Consider the following 24317-nt stretch of genomic DNA (forward strand, 5'->3'; position numbering starts at 1 on the left):
CGTCTCTGTGTAAACCTGGATCAAAAAACAATGATAATTAGAGGAATATTTGGAACTTCCGAAGAAAGATTTTTTCATGAACTGTGCCAATACTAGCTAAAAATTGCACTTATTTTGCATTTATTCTTTCCTGTTTTTTTTCCCCAAACTAGATCCTCCGGTGACACCAACTGTGCTATGCAGATCAAACGCTTACCCAGAGACATTCTACTGCACATGGCAGCTGTCAAGCCCAACTTACATTCCAACAGAATTTGACATCTCTGTAAGGTCCGTTCTGGCTTAGCTGCCTTGCTTACTTACCTCTGCTGCATTTTTCTTAATTGTTGTTAAATTTGAAGCTAAGTTGATTAACTTCTCCATAAAGGGTAGATACCTGGTTATGAACTAGATTGCAGGTACTGGTTGAGATGATTAAATACTTCATGGTGCACAGTGCTGCAGAAGTGGTGAGGAGAATGTTGGCAAGAGGAGGATAGATGAGGCTTGGCTGAGAGCCAAGAACTCAATTAGAGTACTGGAACACCTGAGCCCCAAGGAAAACATTGCTTGATTGACATCTCTAGCTCTCTGATCTTTCCTGTCATTTGCCAATATTTATTTACACAAAATTAAGGGGTTTCAACCTTGAAGTTTCAGCTGTTGATATTTTAAAGGATCTGGATGATTGACACTTCTATTGGCCCTGTAGTAAAAAGGAGTCTTTTTGTAAGAAAGTAGAAATTTATCAGTGAATTACTTTTTTTAAAGCTGTTTTTACACATCCTATGGTTACTATAGCATTCACTGGTTCTATACAGAATGGGCATGGAAGGGCTACAGATTGGCATGGTGGGCATGAGGGGCCATAGGAGGTGAATGAAAGGCATTCCTGTGCATGGTGGGCATAAGGAGGATCTTTTGAACTTACCTTTCAAAAGGTTCCCTCGTGCAGACAATGGTTTACAATACCTCAGAGGTGCCGTGAATCATGACTCTTTGAAAAGCTGGCCTGACTCCATGAAAATAGGTCACCACAATGGAGCCAGCCAGGTCTGGAGTGCAGGATGCAGACCCATGCCCTGAACAAGCCTGGACTCTTAAAAGGCACTCCTGAAATTCAGAAACTGTGGGAATGGGGTTGAAAATCCCAGAACTGGATCCAAACCCCCATTTTCACCCTTGCACGGAGCTTCCCCAACTCCATGAAAATCCAGGCCATTGTGTCCTCAAAATTATGCTAATTTTGAGAAGTCATTTTCCTCTGATGTTTCTGCTAAAATTCATATGCATATCAAGAAACATAAAACTTTCTTCGAACAAACACTATTTGGCAGTGTTTTTAAAATGCAACTTTTTAAAAATTTTTTTTTTAAAAGTGTTATTGATATTTTTAAGAGTGGGAACTAGGTGCCGTTTAATGAATATAGCTGAAAATGGGATTAATTGAAAAAAATAAACATTTTAATCAGAGTGTCTAGTCTCACACCAGTGAGTAACCCAATGTTAAACAGCTGAAAATTACTTTCAAAAGACTATGCAGAACAATTTGTTCATTATATTGGTTCACAAAACATTTTTTAAAGTAAATTAAGAAGAATTACATTCAAAAGATTTTAAAACATACGTAGTTAGTGTCCTGCACACAGAAGATGAAGTTTAGAAGCCTCCTCAAAAATCTAAAAACAGACAAGCTTAGTGGAAACTCCCAACGGTGATTAATTCAATCTCAGGGTGTAACCAGTTTAGAGGGCTTCTAGCGCAATGTTCTTTAAACTAGTGCAAAAGATTGCAGAAACTCAATTTACACTGAACCTAATTTGTGCTTAAAAATTTGCAATCTTTTCTGCTATCTTAGTCACTTTTAGGTAAATTGCACTGAAATGAATCGATGCAACTGTCAGGAAACTACAGGCCAGTTGGCTTAAACTATACAGAAAATCTTAGGGCAGGATCTGAAACACTGATTCTTGAACAATAAGTCCCCACAAAAGCTGATTAAAAGGTTTTCCGAAAGAATAAAGAATATCTATAGGGCAATGGAAGACCTGGACACTAAAATGCTGCTAACTTGAAACTATAGCTCACCTATTGGCTCAGCTTTTAAGCACACAGCCCATTCTGGGGCTGAGCTACGTAAAACAGGAAAGTCATAGTTTTGATCTGTGTTAGTCTAATCTCACACTGAGGTGGCAGGACATGCAGTATGGTTGGCCTCAGTGCCCCAAACAGGGAGAGCATCAGCCAAGATTTTCGGTCTGGATCACAATTCAGTAATACCTACTAGAATGTATGTGTATGTAGATGTTTGATGAGGAAAAGATTAGGCTTAGGGTGATGCCGCCAGAAGTCTGCAATTACAGTGCATAATATATGAAGAATTATCAGATTGGTGAGATACAAAAACCAGCCTGAGGCTTCTTCTTTAGTTTTTACAATATCCCCACAGTTTCTCCAAACAGCTGAAAGCTGGCTGTAGAGGTGCATCAGCACCCTCATTTCCAGGTAAAGGCTGCACTCAACTTTTTCTATAGGGCCCCCACCCCTTAAATTTGCCTAAGCTATATGCACAGGATAAGCTTACCCAGAGATCTTGATCTATGGTGCAGTTACTTGGGAGTACGCAATTCTGCAAGGTAGCAGATCTCAAAGAGCTCCAGCTTTCCATAAAAGAGGAAATGGCAAAAGATTAAAATATGTTTTCACAATAAGCAGACATGTGGACACCAGTGCTCTTACCAAAAATACGAGAGTCAGTGAGGGGCTCTTCTTAATTCAAGTTAACTATTGAATTAACCAAATATGCTGATAGCTCCCATTGTCTGCAAAGGCACCACACTATCATCAGAGCCTCATACAAGTGGACATAAAATCACACCTTGGGGTAGAGATCGCTTAAACTCTAAGGAATGGTTTGTGCTGGTAAAAGTTGCTGTCAAGTGCTTTTTTTTCCAAATGTGTATTAAGAAATATGTGGTACCTAAGAGGTTAATATATTTTGCGGTTCCTTTGCCATGGTAATAATCACCTTCCTGCCTTGCTGGCACTCACCGGCTTTGCTTCATCAATATTTCTCAAATGTAACTCTGCTTAATGATGCTGTCAGCTCCTATACTAATGGAAAGTAATGCAGCCCAGTATCCCCATATGTAGTACAACCGCTGTCTGACGAGACATTCTGAGTGTGCTGTCTGCTAGATGATCATTAGCCTGTGGGTTCCTGAATTTGAATCATACATATAAAATGTTAATTTCCGTTTGAAGCCAATCTGGTGCCAAGAATCTAAATGCATTTCAATGCAAATTACTGTATCAAGGTCATTCTTTAGCAATACTGATATCCATATTGCATTCAAAAGAGACCATAGAAAGCTACATGAAACTGCAGCTCTTAGCTTTCCTTTATTTCGCATGTTTTTGAGAGCTAAAGGAGTCTAACATTAGTTTTAAGAAACTATATTAATGATTCAATGATATACACCAGATATGATAAGAAGTCAAAACTGCATGCGGGAAATTTAAAGTAAAGATAGAAAAGCTTTGCAATGGGATTGTTTAATTATTATTTTGTCACCAGCTGTGTGTCTGACACCCATGGAAACTATTAATCATATGAAAGAGCTTCCAACCCAAATTATTGGTAAATACACAAAGGGGCCATTTCTATTCACCTTGTGTGAAAGGCACAGTCTTTCCCCTTGCACTTGGGTCTGATTTGACAAGAGCCAAGAACTCCCAAGTAGTACAAGAGTGCTACTACAGTTTAACTACCTAAAACCAAACATCTACCAGAGCATTGTTAAGCATCTCCAGCTGGGATCACGCTGCTTGTTTGGGCATTGATTTGTGGAGATATCCAGGGATAAGTGGAAAGAATCCCAACTCCACATGGCAAGTTTATCTATAGATAAAAGCAAAAAACTGCGGATGCTAGAAATCCAAAACAAAAACAAAAATACCTGGAAAAACTCAGCAGGTCTGGCAGCATCTGCAGAAAGGAACACAGTTAACATTTCGAGTCCGAATGACCCTTCAGCAGAACTGTTATTAACAGCCTCCCGGAGGATTACATGCCTGGTTCAGGCATTCGATTACCAACTTTGACCTGGAGGATTAACTCAGTTCTAGTATCCCATTGCCAGACATCTCATCCTGATACCAATTTGAAGACCATGGGTGGAATCTAGTGAAGCCACCTGGAGTGGAAAACGAAGGAGGGAGATCAGGTTATGGCAGCCCTAAAAAGGGTAGTGGGGATAAAGAGGGAGGGAGCTGGATGACAGGAAAAGTTAATCTCTACCGAAGGCAGCTCAAATATGACAGAGGGGAGATCAAGGGTGATTGAGGGCAGGTCAATGGTGAGGTCAGGAGAGTTGAAGGCAACTGAAGACAGATCTAGTGTGATAGAGGGAAGGTTGAGGATGATGGTTGGCAGGTCAAGGGTGCTGCAGGGGTAGTTTCAGGGTGACAGTTCAATGATGATGGGGGGTGGGGGAGGCAGGTCTAGGTTGACAGACAGTTGATCAAGGGTGATGATGGTTGGCTCAAAGGTCACAGTAAGCAGGGTCAAGGGTGATGGAGGGTAGGTCAGAGATGACTGAGAGAGGGTGCAGGGTGATGGCTTGTAGCTCTCCAGGGTCAGAGCGGGAGTGTGCAGGGACAAAGCTTCGACAACGGGAACAGATGGCCGAAGACAAAGTCGAGGAGGGAGTTGACCACGGTAGAGTGGGTGGGTCCAAGGTGCAGTCAATGCACAGTCATCAATTCAGGAAGGAGGGCTGATCAGGTCTTTGCTCACGTTCTGTCTGCACTTCACTTCAGGCAGACAGAATGGGCCTCTTGCACCCAGTGCTTTTTGATGCTGTGGCACAGGAGGGAAGGCAGAGGATGGCCCAGGGCCAGGCACAGAAATGGCCGGAAGAACAACAAGGGAGGCAGCAGAAGATCAGGCAGCTCAGGATGTTGGCCACCAGGGGCCAGTGAGAAGCCGAGCAAAGGCACCCAACCGAACGTACTGCGCATGCTGAGACACCTGAAAATGCCAGAGAGGCAATGTTCAAGATGCCTGATGTCCTGGCAGCCGGTCACTCACCTATGTCAGCTCCCACAGGAAAACCTATACCAGTAGCCTTAAAATTCGCTGCAGCCTTAAACTTCTGTGCAACTGGGTCATCCCAGGCCTCCAAGGGGCACATGTGTGGCATCTCCCAGCCAGCCACACATACACGCATCAGGGAGTTCATCGATGCCATGTTCAAAAGGACCAATGAATTTGTGGTATTCACCACAGACCCTGATAGCCAGGCAGCCAAAACTGCTGCATTCAGCTCCATAGCTGGATTTTCACAGGTACAAGGGACATTGCACATACATGACACTCAGAGCTCCCTGGGAAGAGCCAGCAGCATTCATAAACTGAAAGAGGTTTCATTCCATGAATGTGCAGCTGGTTAGTGACCACTGATTCTGAATCCTACAGGCGGGCTCACTTCCCGGGCAGCTCATATTCTCAGTCACTCTCAGTAGCCACAGCTTTTTGTCCTCTTCACACAACTGCAGGGGTGGCTTCTGGGGGACAGACCTGGCTCATGATACCTGTGGGGAATTACCCACAAAGCCCAGCAGAGGAGAGGTACAATGCCCCCATGCCTCAACAAGGGCAACAATAGAACAGACCATTGTACTGCTGAAGATGGTGTTCTACTGCCTGGACCACTTAGGCGGGGCACTGCAGTGTTTGCCACAGAGAATCTCACAGGTCATTGTGATCTGCTGTGCTCTACACAACCTTGTGCAGCAAGAGCTGAGGAATTTCCAGCCGGGGAGATGGAACAGTCAGATTCATCACCAGATGAGGATGAAGACCCTTGGGGTGATGCATGGTCTAGTTGCAGATTCCAGGATGATAGGGCAATGCAGCAGACCAATGAGACACTCATTGCTTCCAAATTTCAGCCAGAGTGAGGCCCCTGCAAGATCTCTTGATTTCCACCTCAAGAAATGTTCCTTTGAAACTGACGCCACAACTGGCACAGTCCCTCCAGACCAAATTACAGGCCCACGATCTCTGGCACCTAGAAGGGAAAAGACTTCAGGCCCTTGGCACGACTGAACCCATGTACATGGTCTTGTCAAAGCCTCACATGCTCCTGGCTTAGAAGGAGGTCACACATGAGTCAATCCTGGCAAGGCCTGGCTATGAACTCAATTCGTTCATCTGAAAGATAGGGATTGTCTCAACTGCTGAGTCAAAAGCTTCTAAATGTTGATAAGGGGATGAGCAACATAATCTGGCTTGCAAGTTCCAATCCCTTGACCTAAGAAAAGTTGACAAACATCGAAACCACCATATGTAAAGAAACTCAGATTTGGCACTATCTCCGAAGGAAATAAATAATGTGTCCATGACCCCACACACCAGCCACCATTGAGTTTCAATGAAGCACCAAGCCCTTAAAAGCCCTGAAGAAAAGCTCTGAAGAAGGGTCATATGGACTCGAAACATTAACTCTGTTTCTCTCTCCACAGATGCTGCCAGACCTGCTGAAGTTTTCCAGCATTTTCTGTTTTTGTTTCAGGTTTCCAGCATCCGCAGTATTTTGCTTTTATCTTAAAGTCTTTGTCTGGTTTCAAAACTGCCAACAATTTTTATTCATTCATGGGATGTGGGCTTCGCTGGCTAGGCCTGCATTTATTATCCATTCCCAATTGCCCTTAAGAAGGTGAAGGTGAGCCACATCATTGAACCTCTGCAGTCCATGTGGTGTAGGTACACCCACAGTGCTCTTAGGGAGGGAGTTCCAGGATTTTGATACAGCGACAGTGAAGGAATGAGAATATAGTTTCAAATCAGGATGGTGTGGGGTTTGGAGGGGAGTTACAGGTGGTGGTGTTCACATGCATTTGCTGCCCTTGTCCTTCTAGGTGGTGGAGTTTCCCTGTTGAGATGATGCCTTTGAAGGAGCCTTGGTGAATTGCTGCAGTAGATGGTACACACTGCTGCTACTGTCTGTCGGTGGTGGAGCGAGTCAAAGTTGAAGGTGGTGGATAGGGTGCCATTCAAGTGGGCTGCTTTGTCCTGGGTGGTATTGAACTTCTTGAGTGTTGTTGGAGCTGCACTTATCCAGATAAGTGGAGAGTATTCCATCACACTCCTGACTTGTGCTTTGTAGACGGTGGACAGGCTTTGGGGAGTCAGGAGGTGAGTTACTCTCGGCAGATTTCCCAACCTCTGACCTGCTCTTGTAGCCACAGTATTTATATGGCTGGTCCAATTCAGTTTTTAGTCAATGGTAACTCCCAGGATGTTGATTGGGGGGATTTAGCAATGCTAATGATATTGAATGTCAAGGGGAGATGCTTAGATTCTCTCTTGTTTAAGATGGTCCTTGCCTGGCACTTATTTGGTGCAAATGTTACTTGTCACTTGTCAGCGCATGCTGTCACTGGGTCAAAATCCTGGAATTACTTAACAGCATTGTGGGTGTACATGCACCACATGGACTGCAGCAGTTCAAGTATGCAGCTCAACAGCATCTTTTCAGGGGCAATTAGTAATGGGCAATAAATGCTGGCCTAGCGAGCAATGTCCACACCCCATGAAAGAATAAAAGAAAATCTATAACCAGTAGCCACTGAGCGTTCTGCTGGACCTGGCTCTCCATGGCAGTTGCCAACCTCTTCATGGAGGAAGCCATGCACTCACATGCAGAAGCCATGACAGAACTCATGGCTTGGAAGGACTCCACCATTCCTGCAAGGCTGCACATAGCTTCTGGCATCTCTGCCAGATGTTCCCCTGCCTGTCTCTGCATCTCCAGCAGGTTTCTTGTGGCTGTGCCCAGAGGCATGTCATCAGCATGGGGTTCAGCATGGGCCTGGTCTCCAGCAGTCCTTCAACTGTCAGGGCCCTTGACTGTCACGTCACCCATCAGCTGTGGCAATGTGTCTGTGATGTCTTCACCAGATTATAACCCCGAGCCTAGTTGCGAGTGCGTTCCCACCAAGCTGACTGTCTCTGCACTGGTGGAGGGTGCAGAGGGTGTGTTAGTGTGTCTTCTGAGATTGTGTCTCATATTGCTCAGAGGTGGAGTTCTGGCCTGCAGCAGACAGTGGGTGAAGTGACTTCTGACTGCAAAGACCTGTAGCAGAGAACACAAACAGTTTGGTTATGCACAATCCCTTTCCTAAGAGCAGTGTCATGTGCGTCAACTATATGCACAGTTCTCAACATCAAGATGGAGATATCCTCACTCTGCTTTATTTACTTTGCAGCCTTGACATCCACCCTGCTCCTCGGCAAATTCCTCCTCTGCAGAGGTCAAGGACACCTTAATTCTTTCATGGGATGTGGGTGTTTCTGGCAAGGCCAGCATTTGTTGCCCATCCCTAATTGCCCTTGCTAGGTCATTTCAGAATGAGTCTGGAGTCAGACCAGGTAGGGGTGGCAGATTGTCAGATTTCCTTCCCTAAAGGGCATTAGTGAACCAGTTGGGTTTTTTATGACAATCAATGATAGTTATCATGATCATCATTACTGAGACTAGGGCCAGGATTTTTCCGTTGGCGAATGGGAGCTGGGGGGGGGGGTGGGGGGAGGGGCCCGCTTGCCGATGCGTAAAGTGACACACGGGCAGAGCTCCCAACGTCACCGCACCCCATTTAAATTTTCAGGTAGGCGGGGGCCCAGCAAAATCAGACCTGTCAATGGCCAACTGAGGCCATTGACAGAATCATTGAAGTAATTAATGGACCTACCTGTCCAACCTTAAGGTTGGACGGATAGGCCGGGAGCCCTGGCGGGCATTAGAAAAAGCATGAAACCTCATCCACGGGCAGGATGAGGTTTCATGAATGTTTTTAAAAATGTAATTAACATGTTTTTAAAGGTTATGGACATGTCCCAACTCATGTGACAGTGTCACATGAGGGGACATGTCAAGGATTTTTTTTTCTATTTTTAATATTTTTTACAGTAGAGGCAATCTCTCTGAAGCAGCACTTAGCCTCAGGGAGATGAGTGTGCTCTTTCGTGCACATGTGCAAAAGAGCGCACTCTCAGGTTTAGGGATTTCCCCCCCACCCCCATCCCGCACAGGGAGCGCATAGCGCTTCTGTGGGGACATCTCGCTGGGCGGGCCTTAATTGGCACGCCCATGTAAAATTGTGGTGCCCCCCCCCCCACCCCGCTTCTCAACTTCCCCCCCAATGGGGGGGGGGGGGGGAAATTCTGCCCTAGCTTTATATTCCAGATTTTTATTAACTGATTTCAAATTCCACCAGCTGCCATGGAATTGAACCCATGTCTCCAGAGCATTAGCCTGTATTACTAGTCCAGCAACATTACCACTATGCCACCATCTTCCCATAGGAGGCCACCAGTCTTCGAGCATTCCCTGCTGTTATGTGTTCTTTTGTCTTGCAGGCAGGCAGAAGGATTGAGTATCATCTCAATGGACAAAGAACCCCTTTAAGAGCATGTAGGCCCATGGCAGCTAATTTCACCGCCCCAGTTAAACGTTTTGCCTGCACACTGTCCTGGAACTGGTAAAACTTTCAAGGTGTGAACTAGCACCACACATTTGGTCCGCATATTGTTTCTGGTAATGAGGCCTAGAACCCAAACTCCTGCCTCTCCACTCACATATTTACAATGTTGATGCCATTGTGTGTGCCACGTTCCAGTGACTACATTATGCCACTTACCCTTGTGGAGCACAGGAAGTCATTAACCTTTTTGCGGCATGAGTTTCGCTAACCTCCAGTGTAATCTGGATCCAGGCTGCCTTGGTCAGGCAGGAGGGTCTCCTGCTGCCATCACTGGAAAACAGGACCTCCTGCCATTCTCTGATGGCCTGAAGGAGAATCTGCAGGGAGGCATCGCTAAACTGTGGGGCCATTTGTTCTCCGCGCTGAGCCATGTGTCCACTTTTCAATGGGGTAATGCAGCTGATTAGAATCTACAGGTGGGGACAGGGTAACAGCAGCTTCAGGGATCCAAGCGTGGCAGATGGGGTGGTGGCTGCACCTCCAGTTTAAAATCCTCCTCTCAGGTGGGCAGAATGAGGCTTCTGGCTTGCAGTGGATGCCTGTGCGGGTGCTGTTTAAATATGGGGCCCAGACCTTTTACCCTGTGAGGTCCTGTTTGGTTCCACCGCACAATTGGCTGGGCCCTTAGACTATGCATATCTAATTGGCTGGCTGCCATTTGATTGCGCACATCCACCTCCACTCCCGCTATCGGGACAGGCGTTACTTCATCAAGATTGCGTCCCACATGTTCCCCTTTTCCACCCCGATAGGTTAGGCAGTTCGTCTTTGGTCTGTAAAGAACTGACAAGGAGCTCTGTCTTAGCCCTCATTAGATAGATAGCGGGTACAGAAGAGGTGGTAATATTCAGCAGCCTCTTTAACACAGCAAGGACATATACCATACCAAGTGGTTCAACAGCTTTAAGAGCAACATGATTCTGGTTATATAAGCAAATGTTCATATTTCCACGTGACAGCTGTGATCACTTATTCAAACTAAAGCTATTCAATGAAGAGTGCAGGAAGACATGCCAGGAGCAGCACCAGACATACCTAAAAATGAGTTGAAGCAATAACACACTTGCGTGCCAAACAGCATAAGCAGCAAGTGATAGACAGAGCTAAGCAATCCCACAACCAACAGATCAGATCTAATCACTGCAGTTCTGCCACATCCAGCCATGAATGATGGTGGATAACTAAACAACTCACTGGAAGAAGAGGCTCCACAAATATCCCCATCCTCAATGATTGGAGAGCCCAGCACATCAGTGAAAAGATAAGGCTGAAGCATTTGCTACAATCTTCAGCCAGAATTGCCGAGTGGATGATCCATCGCAGCCTTCCCCAGAGGTCCAGTCACAAATGCCAGTATTCAGCCAATTCGATTCACTCCACATATCAAGAAACGGCTGAAGACACTGGATATTGCAAAGGCTATGGGCTCTGACAATATTCCCGCAATAGTACTGAAGACTTGTACTCCAGAACTTGCTGTGCCCCTAGCCAAGTTGTTCCAGTACAGCTACAACACTGGCATCTACCTGGCTGTGTGGAAAATTGCATAGGTATATCCTGTACACAAAAAGCAGGACAAATCCAACCAGGCCAATTACCGCCCCATCAGTCTACTCTCAAGCATCAGAAAAGTAATGGAAAGGGTCATTAACAGCGCTGTCAAGCAGCACTTACTTAGCAATAACTGCTCACTGATGCCCAGTTTGGGGTCCACCATTCGGCTCCTGACCTCATTACAGGCTTGGTTCAAACATGGACAAAAGAGCTGAGCTCCTGAGGTGAGGTGAGAGTGACTGCCCTTGACTTCAAGACTGCATTTGACCAAGTATGGCATCAAGCAGCCCTGGCAAAACTGGAGTCACTGGGAATCGGGGGAAACTCCGCTGGTTGGAATCATTCTTAGCACAAAGGAAGATGGTTGTGGTTGTTGGAGGTCAGTCATCCCAGCTCCAGAACATCACTGCAGGAGTTCATCACCTTGGCCCAACCATCTACAGCTGCTTCATCAATGACCTTCCTTTCATCATAAGATCAGAATGTTCGCTGATGATTGCACAATGTTCAGCAATATTCACAACTCCTGAGATACTGAAGCAGTCCATGTCCAAATGCAGCAAGACCTGGACAATATCCAGGCTTGGGCTAACAAGTGGCAAGTAACATTCATGCCACACAAGTGTCAGGCAATGACCATCTCCAACAAGAGAGAATCCAACCATCTCCCTTGACATTCAATGGCATTACTGTCACTGAATACCCCACCATCAACATAACAGGGTTAGCATTGACCAGGAACTGAACTGGACTACCAATATAAATACTGTGACTACAAGAGCAGGTCAGAGGCTAGGAATCCTGCAATGAATAACTCACCTCCTGACACCCCAAAGCCTGTCCACCATCTACAAGGCACAATTCAGGAGTGTGATGGAATACTCCCCACTTGTCTGGATGAGTGCAGCTCCCACAACACTCAAGAAGCTTCAACATCCAGGACAAAGCAGCCCGCTTGATTGGCACCACATCCACAAACATTAATTCCCTCCACCAACGACGCACAGTAACAGCAGTGTGTACCATCTACAAGATGCACTGCAGGCATTCACCAAGGTTCCTTTGACAGCACCTTCCATGACCACTACCACCTAGAAGGATAAGGGCAGCAGATAGTTGGGAACACCACCACCTGGAAGTTCCCCTCCAAGCCACTCACCATCCCAACTTGGAACTATATCGCCATTCCTTCACTGTCGTTGGGTCAAAATCCTGAAACTCCCTTCTTAACAGCATTGTGGCTGTATCTACACCACATGGACTGCAGCGGTTCAAGAAGGCAGCTCACCACCACCTTCTCAAAGGCAATAAAACTGGCCTATCCAGCAACACCCACATTATGTGAGAGGATAAAAAACAAATAGACAACTGGCTTTACCATGGCAGAGAAACCTTAGTAGTACAGCTTGCAACGTGTCAACTGCCATGATGTTCTGGATGACCAAGCCCAATACTACATACCTGGTCTTCTCTCTGCCAATGATTTCATCTTGGCCTTTGCTCCAAAACTTTCCAAAGAGATACACCTGCTATTAGTTTGAGTTGTTCTTCAAAATGTTAAGCAACAAGTTGGTGCACACTGGAGCCTCTTTTCACTGTAACCAGTTCCACTTTTTGCTGCAAAGTCTTTTGATCTTGCACTTGACCTTATGAATAAAACCTAATAATAATAATAGAAGGACCACTCCTTAAGCAAATTCTCCTTCCCTAACAACCAAGCTGTGATCTTATAGGCCAGGATTTCCCTGGCGGGGTCTGCTCGCCGACACGTAAAATGACATGGGATGACATCAGGCAGAACTCCCGACATCACCCCGCCTCATTTCAATTTTCAGGTGGGCAGGAGCTCAGCAGAATCAGCTGTGCGCCCGCCGACCTGCCAATGGCCAATTGAGGCCATTGACAAAGTAATTGAAGTACTTAATGGACCTGTCCATCCAACCTTAAGGTTGGCGGGCAGGCCAAGAGCCCTGGCGGGCTTCAGAAAAAGCATGAAACCTCATCCACGGGCGGGATGAGGTTTCATATAGGTTTTTAAATTTTTAATACTAGTGTTAATGAAAGTGATGGACATGTTCCAACTCATGGGACAGTGTCACATGAGGGAACATGTCAGGGGAACCTTTTTTTCCTATTGTTAACATTTTTAAATTTGGCACCAATCTCCCTGAGGAAGCACTTAGCCTCAGGGAGATGAGTGCGCTCTTTTGCGCGCATGCATGAAAGAGCACATACTCGGTTTAGGGGTTCCCCACCTCCGCCCGCACAGGGAGCGCATTGTGATTCCTGGCTGATATCACGCTGGGTGGGCCTTAATTGGCCTGCCCACATAAAATGGTGGCACACCCCCAATTGGGGGCACCAATTGGAGGCGCACCTCCATGTGCCCGCTCCTAATTCAACAATGGGCCTTCATTAAAAAGCCATCTTGCATAAACAGATATCAAAATTCTGAACAAAAACAGAATTACCTGGAAAAACTCAGCAGGTCTGGCAGCATTGGTGGAGAAGAAAAGAGTTGACGTTTCTAGTTCTCATGACCCTTCAACAGAACTGAATGAATATTAGGAGAGGGGTGAAATATAAGCTGGTTTAAGGTGGGGGGGGGGGCGTTGGGTAGGGGGAGAGAAGTGGAGGGGGGTGGTGTGGTTGTAGGGACAAGCAAGCAGTGATAGGTGCAGATAATCAAAAGATGTCACAGACAAAAAAACAAAAGAACATAGAGGTGGTGATATTATCTAAATGAATGTGCTAATTAAGAATGGATGGTAGGGCACTCAAGGTACAGCTCTAGTGGGGGTGGGGTGGAAAGATTAGCAGGGCATAAAAGACTTAAAAATAATGGAAATAGGTGGGAAAGATTAGTTTAGATAATATCACCACCTTCAACACCTCTGTGTTCTTTTGTTCTTTTGTCTGTGACATCTTTTGATTATCTGCTCCTATCACTGCTTGCTTGTCCCTACAACCACACCACCCCCTCCACTTCTCTCCCCCCACCCAACGCCGCCCCCCCCCCCCCCCCCCCCCCCCCCAACCTTAAACCAGCTTATATTTCACCCCTCTCCTAATATTCACTCAGTTCTGTTGAAGGGTCATGAGGACTCGAAATGTCAGCTCTTTTCTTCTCCGCTGATGCTGCCAGACCTTCTGAGTTTTTCCAGGTAATTCTGTTTTTGTTTTGGATTTCCAGCATCCATAGTTTTTTGTTTTTATCAAAATGCTGATATTCACTTGCTTATCATTTGAATTGTGACCAAACCCCTATTTGCCACAGCCTTCCTGTTGCGTGCCTAGAAGCACTGAACAATGAAGAATTACTTGAGCTTAAGCCTAAAGTGCTGATAAATTAATTTGTATTATCAGCTTGGCTCACTTGATAGCACAGCTACTTTGGTCAAAAAGTGGAGGGTTCAAGTCTCCCTCCAGGAGTTGAATGCATAATGTAGGTTAGTGCGTCTGAAGTTGACGCCAATTCTACTGCTCCAGTTTCCCCTACTTGAACTTTATTGGGTTGAAAGGTTTAGTACCACACCGAGCAGTGCACATACAGAGCCACCAAGTGTTGCATTTGCACCACTCTTCTGGTATTTGAAGAATAGGTTTTGTTTAATGTGGTCGAAGTTTGTTTCATATTGCCTCATATGAATATGGCAGTTAGATTTCAACCCTAATATAGTGAAATTATTTGAAATTTCTCTCCTAGGCAAATGATAATGTCCTACATAAGATTATTCTTTTCTGACAACATTGCAACTGTTTTTTGCAGGCATGGAGAGAAGGAAATTGAGACCATTAAGGATCCCAACCACAAGAATAGGTGCAACATAAGATTTCTGGAAATGTTTTCTACAAGCAAGTACATGGTGACTGTAACAGCAAGGAATGCACTGGGATCCAACTCTTCAACCATCTCATTTAATGAGAATGCTATAGGTATTGTTTGGCAACTGAAAAAGCTAACTGTGGCTTTAAAGTTAATTTTAAGGCACTTTTACACTGGCGCTAGTTTGGTTTGGATCACAGGAAAACATGTGTCCATATGTGTTAGCTGCCTGCAGTGGATCACAATGATAAAAACAGTTCCCTTCTCCCCATTATATCGTCAACTCAAGGAAATGTTCCATGAGTCTCTCGTCAGCAAAATGAAGCCACTATTAGCAAGGTAAAGAAGAGTAGATGACATACATATGCTGCTTTCAAACAATCTGAACTAAACAAATGACAGTATAAAAGTACACTGGTGTCATTGTAAGAGCTGTTAGTTGTAGTGTTGTGGGTTCTTAATTCAATCTCGAATCCATGGAGTAGCAAATAAGTGAACTTGGATTAAAAGGATGAAGAAAACACCTGCTCACTGTACTTGCACATGCAGCCCTCTGCCCATCACTCCCTCATGTCTGGAGAGGATAGCTCCTCTACTCTTTGGATCCCATGCATTTCTCCTAAAATCTGAATACCCCAACATCCCTGCCTGTATCTGAAAGAATATTAAATACACTTGTATTGGTGGAGTAAAAAAAAACACAAGCACTTGAAAAGCTGAAGAGGAAATTCAAAAGTGCTAGTGTTGCATTTCTATTAGAATCCAGGGACATGGTCCCTTGGGATTGTTCTTACTCTGCTGACCTCTGTGTTAAGCATGCTGTGAATTTTACTGGTACATTGTGCATAAAAATAAGCATTGATTGAGGAATGCAGTTACCTGAATCATACTCTTGAGTGAACTTACCACATCCTTGAAAATAGCATATTGGTCTTCTGGTATTCACACTTCTCACTTAGTATAGTGTACTCCTTATAATTTAGTTAATTTTTCCACTTAAAGGATGGAATTATCCAGTGATTATTGGATGCATTGATTTCAGTGACTTTGGACAAATAAATTGACTATCATTCCTTTGTCTTGGAGTTTCTCAAAGGTTGTCTTGAATTAGTGATCATGTTTTGTTTTGGTTTCCCAACAAACTAGGTTAACCTCCATTCTGACATATCAGTCAGGGCTGGGCAGGACAGGAAATTCCCGCCCAAAGTCAGTCAACGTTTGGCTGCCTCTCTGAATGTGACATTCCAAATATTCTGCTGCTAATGTAATGCTGTTGGCAGGGATGGCCATTTCAAGTTAATGTTTGTCAAAATTCTGAATTAGGAGCCAATTTGAAGATACTGTTTTTTGACTCACCAATGTGATATATTTCTCAGATCGCACACTTTAATTTAGTTTACAGAAATAATGCAAATTTATACAATGACATTTGATATTTAACAATGCTGGACCAGAGGTTCATGCTCCTTTCTGAAAATGTACTACTTGCCCTTCCATTCTGAAAATGTCCTCTTTCACTCTGGCAGCATCGGATATAATCTGTGAAATAAAGCTGCAGAAAGGATCCCATCGGGTTTCTTTTCTATCTATTACTCCCCAGAAAGTTTGTTCAGCCTGTTAAAGTCTTTAGAATAATTTATTTCATATTTGGTCTTTCAATTTCCATGGAATCAATTCGAGGCACTAGACGGAGCTGGAATCACTGGGTAACCTACTCATGATCACTGGGCATCTGGCACAAGCATAGATTTCTTAAGTTCCTCTACTTTTTTCAGAATACTTAGTACTTTCCTGGTGAATTCTAAGAATTTTAGTCAATAACTGTGATGATGATTTCTTCAGTTCTTGTTAGATCTTCCAGGAACCAAAATTCTGGAATAAATGTCACATGCGCTACATTTTCAGCTCCCGCCAGGGATCAGGGATGGGTGTGAGCTAAAAATAGCCCTGCCAGCCATTGTACCACTTGCCAGGCTCCACCCCACCTCCAGGCCATTTTTGCGGAGGCATGACTAAGGGGGCAGCAGGGCCACCTGCCCACACACAGCAGATAGCCAATCAGGCTCACTATGAGCCTAATTAAAGGAGGCCAACTGGAAAATTGCAGTCAGGTCCCAGGTTCCAACAGGTACTGGGGCCAGTTTAGGTGCCTGGAGTTAGTCTCTCAGCAGCAGGCCGATGGTCCATTGCTTCTAACGAGCCTAGAAGCACCCCCTGCCTGACATAGAGAGGTTCTTCCACCTTACCCTTACCTCCCTCCAGAGTGAAGGCCTGGCTGCTCTGGCAGCATTGTTGTGGCTCTTAGATGAGGTCCTCCTTAGTGTGTATTGATAGATACTGCTGGAGGCTAGGCTGTTGGTAAATTTTAACTTTCATTGAGCATTCTATTAACTATGTACATTACAAGACTTAGAACAAGGCTTCACATGGAACTATCTCTCAGCATACTCTGTTGCCATGTGATCTTACATCACTGATGATGTAGAATATTTACATATTTAACATTTTTATACTTCTGCTGAAACCCATTTTTTAATATTAAGATTTTAAAAAGTTGGGGGGTGGGCACCTCCATCTTGAAGCACCTTTTCTCTCACCAACCTTCCATTGCAGCCCACTGTTCCTTTCAAGCTGGAAGTGCTCTGCTTGGCCCTATAGCTTCGAGAGTTCAACATGGCAAACTTGTCTTCAGGCAAATTAAGGGGTACCCTTGTCAAACACCAAATAAATGACTCAAGGACTCTTTACTCCAGGCTGGGTTTAGAACACTGAAATAGTCCCAAGCTCTGTTTCCCATCCCTGGAGGGAAAATCCAGTCCATAGTCTTTCCTGTGTTGATCTTAAGCTCAATAGGGATATTATTAACAACAAAAATTTCTATTCAGAATTTCTGGTCTCTTCTTTTAGTCAGGAGTTTATATCTTTGCTTGTCCTTTTGCCATACTGTTGTAAATGTGCTTTTTTTCTGGCACTTGTAGCATGATAACAAGCATAGATTTCTTATGTTCCTCTACATTTTTTAGAATATTTAGTACTTCCCTGGTGAATTCTAACAATTTTTGACAAATGATGATTTCTTCAGCTCTTGTTAGATCTTCCAGGAACCAAACCTCTGGAATTTTCTGGTTTCCGGATAGTCAGAGATCAGACGTCTGAAATACATACTAGGACCCTGTGACCTCCATTTGCCAGATGAATGACCTTGCCTCAAACAGTGTAGATGGACACCCAATGCCAGTGACTCTTAAGGTAACAGTGGCCCTAAACCTTTTTTGCCTCCAAGAGTCAGTGGGAGATCTATGTGGTGTTTCCTAATCTGCTGCCAACAGCTGCATCAAGCTGGTGACTGATGCTCTGTTCAGATGGGTCATAAACTTCATTCTTTTCTGGACCGAAAAAACCAGCAAGGCTGAGTGAGCCAGAGGCTTTGCTGCAATTGCTCCCGCATCCAGAGTGCCATAGATTGCACTCATGTGACCATAACGATGCCAGTGGGTGAGCCAGGTGCCTTCATCAACAGAAAGGGCTTCCACCTGCATAATGCCCAGATTTTTGTGACCACTGGGGACAGATTTTTCAGGTCTGCACCAGGTACCTGGGTAGCTCCCAAGATGCGCACATTGTGTGGCACACCCAGGTGCCAAGGCTCTTTGTTGCTCAGTTGGATGGTTGGTTCCTGGTTGACAAAGGCTATTCCCTGAAAAGGTGGCTCACGACACCGCTCCGACGCCCAAGGACGGAAGTGGAGGAGAGGTACAATAGAAGTCATGCCTCTACAAGGGCAGTAATTGACCTACTCAAGATGGGGTTCCACTGCCTGGGCTGATCAGGGGGAGCACTGCAACATCCTCCAGAGGGTATCTCGCTTGTTGTCTTTGTGTGCCGCACTCTACTCAATCTGGCTCTGTCAAGGAGGACCCACTGGAGGATGAAGACAGCAAGGCAGTTCCACAGGCCATAGAGGGTGACTCAACTGATGGGTCTGATGAGGTGCCAGAGGAGGCCAGGAGGAGAACGTGGCTGCAGAAGTGATGATTCTTGTGGTAAGCAGGGAGAACGGATAGACCTCAATTCTCCGTTCATTCAGAGAACACGTTATCAACTGAAGTTATTTCGCCTGTGACAACTGCTCTTGTGTTTGCAGTGTTTTAAACTTCCGCTTGCGAGTGCTGTGTCTTGGCAGTATTGGATGAAGCCTGCTGACTGTGATGTCCTGTCAGCCCTGATGACCTTGACGGATGTCCTCTGGCCGGCAGAGCCTGCACACCTGGGAGGGAGAGTCTAGCATCATGCCTGGGCACTCCTCAGTCATTACAGCCTCATCGGATGCTCTGGACACTGGTACAAGAGGTGGAGGAACTGCTGCCTTTGACTGGAGTGCTCTGAGAGGAGCCCGCAGATGTGACATGCAGCTCATCCGCCAGCATTTTTAAAAATTCATTCACATTATGTGGGCTTTGCTGGCTAGGCCAGCTTTATTGTCCATCCCTAGTTGCCATTGAGAAGGTCGTGGTGAGCTACCTTCTTGAACGTGAGGTTGGTTTGAACCTCTCTGATCACCATTGATGGACGGGCACCAGCAGAGTCACTAGGTGCCTCATCTATCTCTCACACTGGCAGTGATCTGCTGAGGTCACTGCCAGTGTGTTGGTTTGCAGGTCTGAGCGCAGCCCCAGAAACCCTTGATTCTGGCCCTGGAATTGCCTTTCCATGAGAGTCACCACTCTCCCAATGGAGGAGGCTGTGCACTCAAAGCTCTGGGTCAACACAGTGCTCATGCCCCGCATGGATTCTTCCAAGACAGAGACCATGGCACGCAGACCCTCAGGGATTTCTGCCAGATCTTCCCACGCATCCTCCTGGACACCCAGCATCTGCTGCCTGATGGACAACTCCAGAGGCTCATCATCTGCCTCAGACTCAACCCATAAGACATAAGACATAGAAAGAGAAATTAGGCTTTTCAGCCCGTCGAGTCCGCTCCTCCAACCCGGTCCTGGTTTCCAGAGGCCTCTGACTGCCGGAGCCCTGGGCACTCTGTGCCTCTGCCAGCTCACATGCGAGTGTGAGGTGCCCTCACCACTGTGCACTACTATCTGATCCAATGTGCTATTGCCCATCGATGTGCCTGTGTCTGCACTGGTGCTTTGAACGGAGAGACAACGTGACACGGTGCATCTGTCCATGGCTCCTCCTCCGATGTCAAAGGAGGGCCCTCGGGGCTCTCAGGCATCATGAGGATGGCATATCTGAGGGAGGAAGAGAATATGTCATTGATTACATTGTAACAAAGTGACTGTGCAGGCACAATGGTTGCTTGTCAAATGGACAACTGCCTCATTGTAGCACTGTGATTGGATGAGCAATGGGGACTGTTGATTAGAGCTTCTCATTGGAGATGGCACGATCCTTCATCTCTTACACACTTACCCAGTCTCTCACCCGTCCACTGGACTCTTACCTTCTTCCGAGACCTCTGCCTCTCTGCAGCCTGTGGACTTTGCTCCACACTTGTATTCCATGTCCAGAGTGTCCATCTCAAACTTGGAAAGTATCAGCAGGGCACCCAACACCTGTTCCTGCACGCTCCAGCGCATTAATGGCTTCTCTTCTGTGCAGACCAAAGTGCATTCATTAGTGCACCTCCTACCTGCCATACCATACCAGCCTTACAAACCCCCAACCCCCCACCCCAAGGAGACCCAGGTGGAGGTGCCTGTCAGCTTAGCTCACCTCACACTTCTATACACCCAAGGCAAGCAGGCGTATCTCCCAGCCTTGGCCGGCTCAGGGATATGTGCCATTTGGCACTTTGCATGTCACACCCCCTGAGCACCACAAAGAACAGCCACTATCCAAGACATCTATACACAGCTCCAGAAGGTGATTGAAACTTTTCTGGTACTGGATCCATGCCTGCTCACCTGGGCAGCCACCTCCGTCCAGGCCTTCTTCGTCTGGTGGAGTGGCCTCCTCTTGCCATCCCGCAGCATGAGGATGTCATGCCGGGCATTCACTGCCTCCACAAGGGTGCGCAGGCACTCATCAGAGAACCGGGGTCAGGTTGCCCACCAGCATTGCCCACCCGCTTGGCATGCCTAGCGGAGCTGAGGCCATAACTTGTGCCAAGTAGAAAATCTTATACTCTCTCATGGACAGCTTCCTGAGGCTCCTCATCAATTCCTGGCAGCCTTCAGAGAGCTGCCTGAGCTCTTTTAAAAGCCCCCTTTGGGTCACCATTGGACCCGCTGCCCACCATGCTCCTGCCCCTACTAACAGTGCTGAGTGAATGCCTGGGCGGATTTCATGCTGGTCAGCCCTTAATCCCCTTCCAAACGAGTGGTTTGCTAGGCCATTTCAAAGGCTAGTTATAAATCAACCACATTGCTGTGAGCCTGAAGTCACGAAGAGACCAAACCAGGTAAAGATGGCAGATTTCCTTCCCTAAAGGACATTGGTGAATCAGGTGGGTTTTTACAACAATTTGGAAGTTTCATGGTCACCATTATGGGTATGAGCTTATATTCCAGATTGATTTAGTTAACTGAGTTTAAACTCATATCTACAGATCTTCATCCAGTCACCTGGATTGCTAATCTTGTAACTTAACCACTATGTTACTGCACCCTTAGCTTTTTGGAATACATTTTTAATCTAATTAATTAAGTCTCAAAATCTTTAAGAACTATCTTTTTCAGGCAATTCAAAGTGCATGATCTGACTGTGTCAATCTTTCAGAGGGCATTAATGGCCCCTAGAGCATGACAGCATTAGCAATGTTCATGCTGCTCTTGTAAGACTATAGTATTCAAGATATTAGAACCCTGAACATATACTGTAAATGTTTTTAGTTTCATGTTACTACTACAGCTCTAAACTGACAATTCCGTTCATTGCATGCTGAATCTTAGCCATGACCTTCGTCTTATCTGTCCAATTTATGACATCATGCACGGCCAGAGATCACTTGACAGGGGGGATTCAACATACCTTTAACAGTTAGTTAGTTAGGCATCATTCCGTCTTGGGAGATGATGGACTGCACACAGGGTGTATGTCGCTTCTGTATTGAACATCATCTGTTGTGGCTGTAGAGGCCGATTCGCAAATGGCTGTCCCTACTGCAGCTGGCACAGATAAATAGCATTGGCCCAAGGTCAACTGATAATTTTTCTCCTTCCAGCGGGCTGTCTTTTCCACCATCTGGTCATTTCTTTTTCCCTCTACTTTTTCTACACCCTTCCTGACTGCTTGTCTCCAATTTTACTTAATGATAGAATTGAATATGGTGTGTTTCATCGTCTGACCTTAAATTGTTGGACAATATTTTAGTAAGAGACCAATTAGTTTACAAAATTTAAAAAGTATGCTGTTATTTCTTTGGAAACTTATTGCTGCAAGATAGCTTACAGAATTCAAAATGAATTCTAGATAAATCCAAGGATTTTGTGTAACATGGCAGTCCATAAAAAATATAGCACATAAACAGAATATTCAGCCAAATCAGTCTATGGCAGCATTTATGCTCCACTCAAGCCTAAAGCAGTATTAGTAGCGTATCAGTGACATCATATCAGTAGCAGGATATCTATGATCGTTTTCTCCATAATCAATAACTGCACATGGCATTGTTCTGACAGAGTCAGCTGGATATTGACTGGACAAGTATGTAAGCAGGGGGGAGCAAAGTTTCAGATGAAAAACCCAGAAGTCTGAGTTTCCTCACGTGTTAAGTCTTCTGTCATTGGCAGGTTCCTTGCCTAAAAGCCAGCCTAATTTTCGGGCTTGGCTTCCAGCCAGGCAGGGAGCACTGCAGAGCACACCATAGAGCCAGGTTATTTGCATCCACAGCCCTGTGCAGGGGGATCTTAGGAACTTTGTATGGGCTGAATGATTGGGAAAACAGCAGGTGGGGCTGGATGGGGGAGATGAGAAAAAGCTCCCACTTATTTTCTCCCCGAAGATGATCTCACCTGACTTCAGCAGCCAAGTTTCCCAAGGCCTGAGAAACCTGACCATGCCCTTTAAAACCTACAAATCAGATTAATTCAGTGGTTTCCAGCCTCATTAAAATATTTAAATTGCCAACCCTGGGAACAGCCATCCCCTTGATCCACCTCTGTAAAATGCTAAAGTGGGCCAGTTGGACTTGGGTTGGGGTCAGGGATCAAATTTTTAAAATTTTAACATCTGACCTGGACCCATTTTGGTGCACTAAAATTCAGCCCATTATCTCTGCTACACTTGCTATTGACATCAATAAAATTCACTCATTATTTGAAGGACTCCTATCATACAGAAATGAAAAAGACTGTGTCTTAGTCCCAAATTTTCCTTCTGCCTTCTTTGCCAACCTTCTTATAATGTTTGTAAGTATTTCACCATCAAATGAGATAATGGCTAATCTTGGACCTAATTCTGCCTTTGCCTCATATCTTTTAATACCTTCAGATAAAATAATCTATCAATCACAGATTTAAATTTACAATTGATCTAGCATCAATTTCCAACTGTGGAAAAAAGTTCCAAACTTCTACCATCGCTTCTGTATAGGAATGTTTCTTAATTTCACTGCTAGAAACTCTGGTTCTAATGTTTGGACTATGCCCACTAGTCTTATTCTCCCAAACTAACGGAAATAGTTTCTCTCTATCTACCTTACCAGTTCCCCTTAATATCTTGAACTTTTAATCAAAATGCCCCCTTAACATTCTAATTTCCAGGGACTACAACTCCAGTTTGTGTTACCTCACCTCATAACTTAACCTTTGGAGTTATCAATCTTGTAAATCTATGCTGAACTACCTCCAAGGTCAGTATATCTTTCCTTAGGTGCAGTCTGACTAGGGCTTTGTATATAGCTGAAGCATGACATGTACCACCTTGTAATCTAGTCCCCTAGATACAAAGGCTAGCATTGCATTAACCTTTAGCATTTTAAGATCTATGGTCCAGGTTGCTTTGCACTTTCACTTTACTAGTTTTTCCCCATTTCAACATTTAGAAAGTACTCTATTCTATCTTTTTTTGGGCCCGAAGTGGTGACCTCACATTTGCTTACATAGAAATCCATTTGCCGCCAGTTTTGCCCATTCACTTAATCTTTGTAATCTTATGTCTCCATTTTACACAGTTTACGATGCTATCTACCCCTGTGTCATTTGGACATGTGGTTTTCAATACCATCATCTAACTTGTTAAAATGTAAAAATGGTGAATAGCTGAGGCCCCAACACTAGTCACACCCTGCTATTTAAAAGCCGATAATTTTCCTTCAATTTCATGAGGTTCAATCATATCTTGTGAGCCCAGTTATCACTCTTGTAAAACACGCTGAACTACCTCCAAAAAGGCACCTATACCTTACTAATCAGTGCTGATTTTGTCTGATCAGCTGAAATTTTTCAAG

At 45.0% G+C, this 24317-nt stretch overlaps 1 protein-coding gene across 4 annotated transcripts in view; it reads left to right on the forward strand.

Annotated features, from left to right (window-relative positions):
- The window catches only part of cntfr (ciliary neurotrophic factor receptor), a 362323-nt gene that overhangs the window by 260953 nt on the left and 77053 nt on the right, over window positions 1-24317 (forward strand). For all 4 annotated transcript variants that reach the window (XM_041191309.1, XM_041191328.1, XM_041191318.1 and 1 more), the window contains exons 4-5: window positions 153-270; window positions 14852-15018. In XM_041191309.1, coding sequence (XP_041047243.1) covers window positions 153-270; window positions 14852-15018 — 285 coding nt within the window. The remainder of the gene's footprint in view (window positions 1-152; window positions 271-14851; window positions 15019-24317) is intronic.

This window comes from Carcharodon carcharias, chromosome 1 (genome assembly GCF_017639515.1).
Source record: "Carcharodon carcharias isolate sCarCar2 chromosome 1, sCarCar2.pri, whole genome shotgun sequence".
Lineage (NCBI taxonomy): Eukaryota > Metazoa > Chordata > Chondrichthyes > Lamniformes > Lamnidae > Carcharodon > Carcharodon carcharias.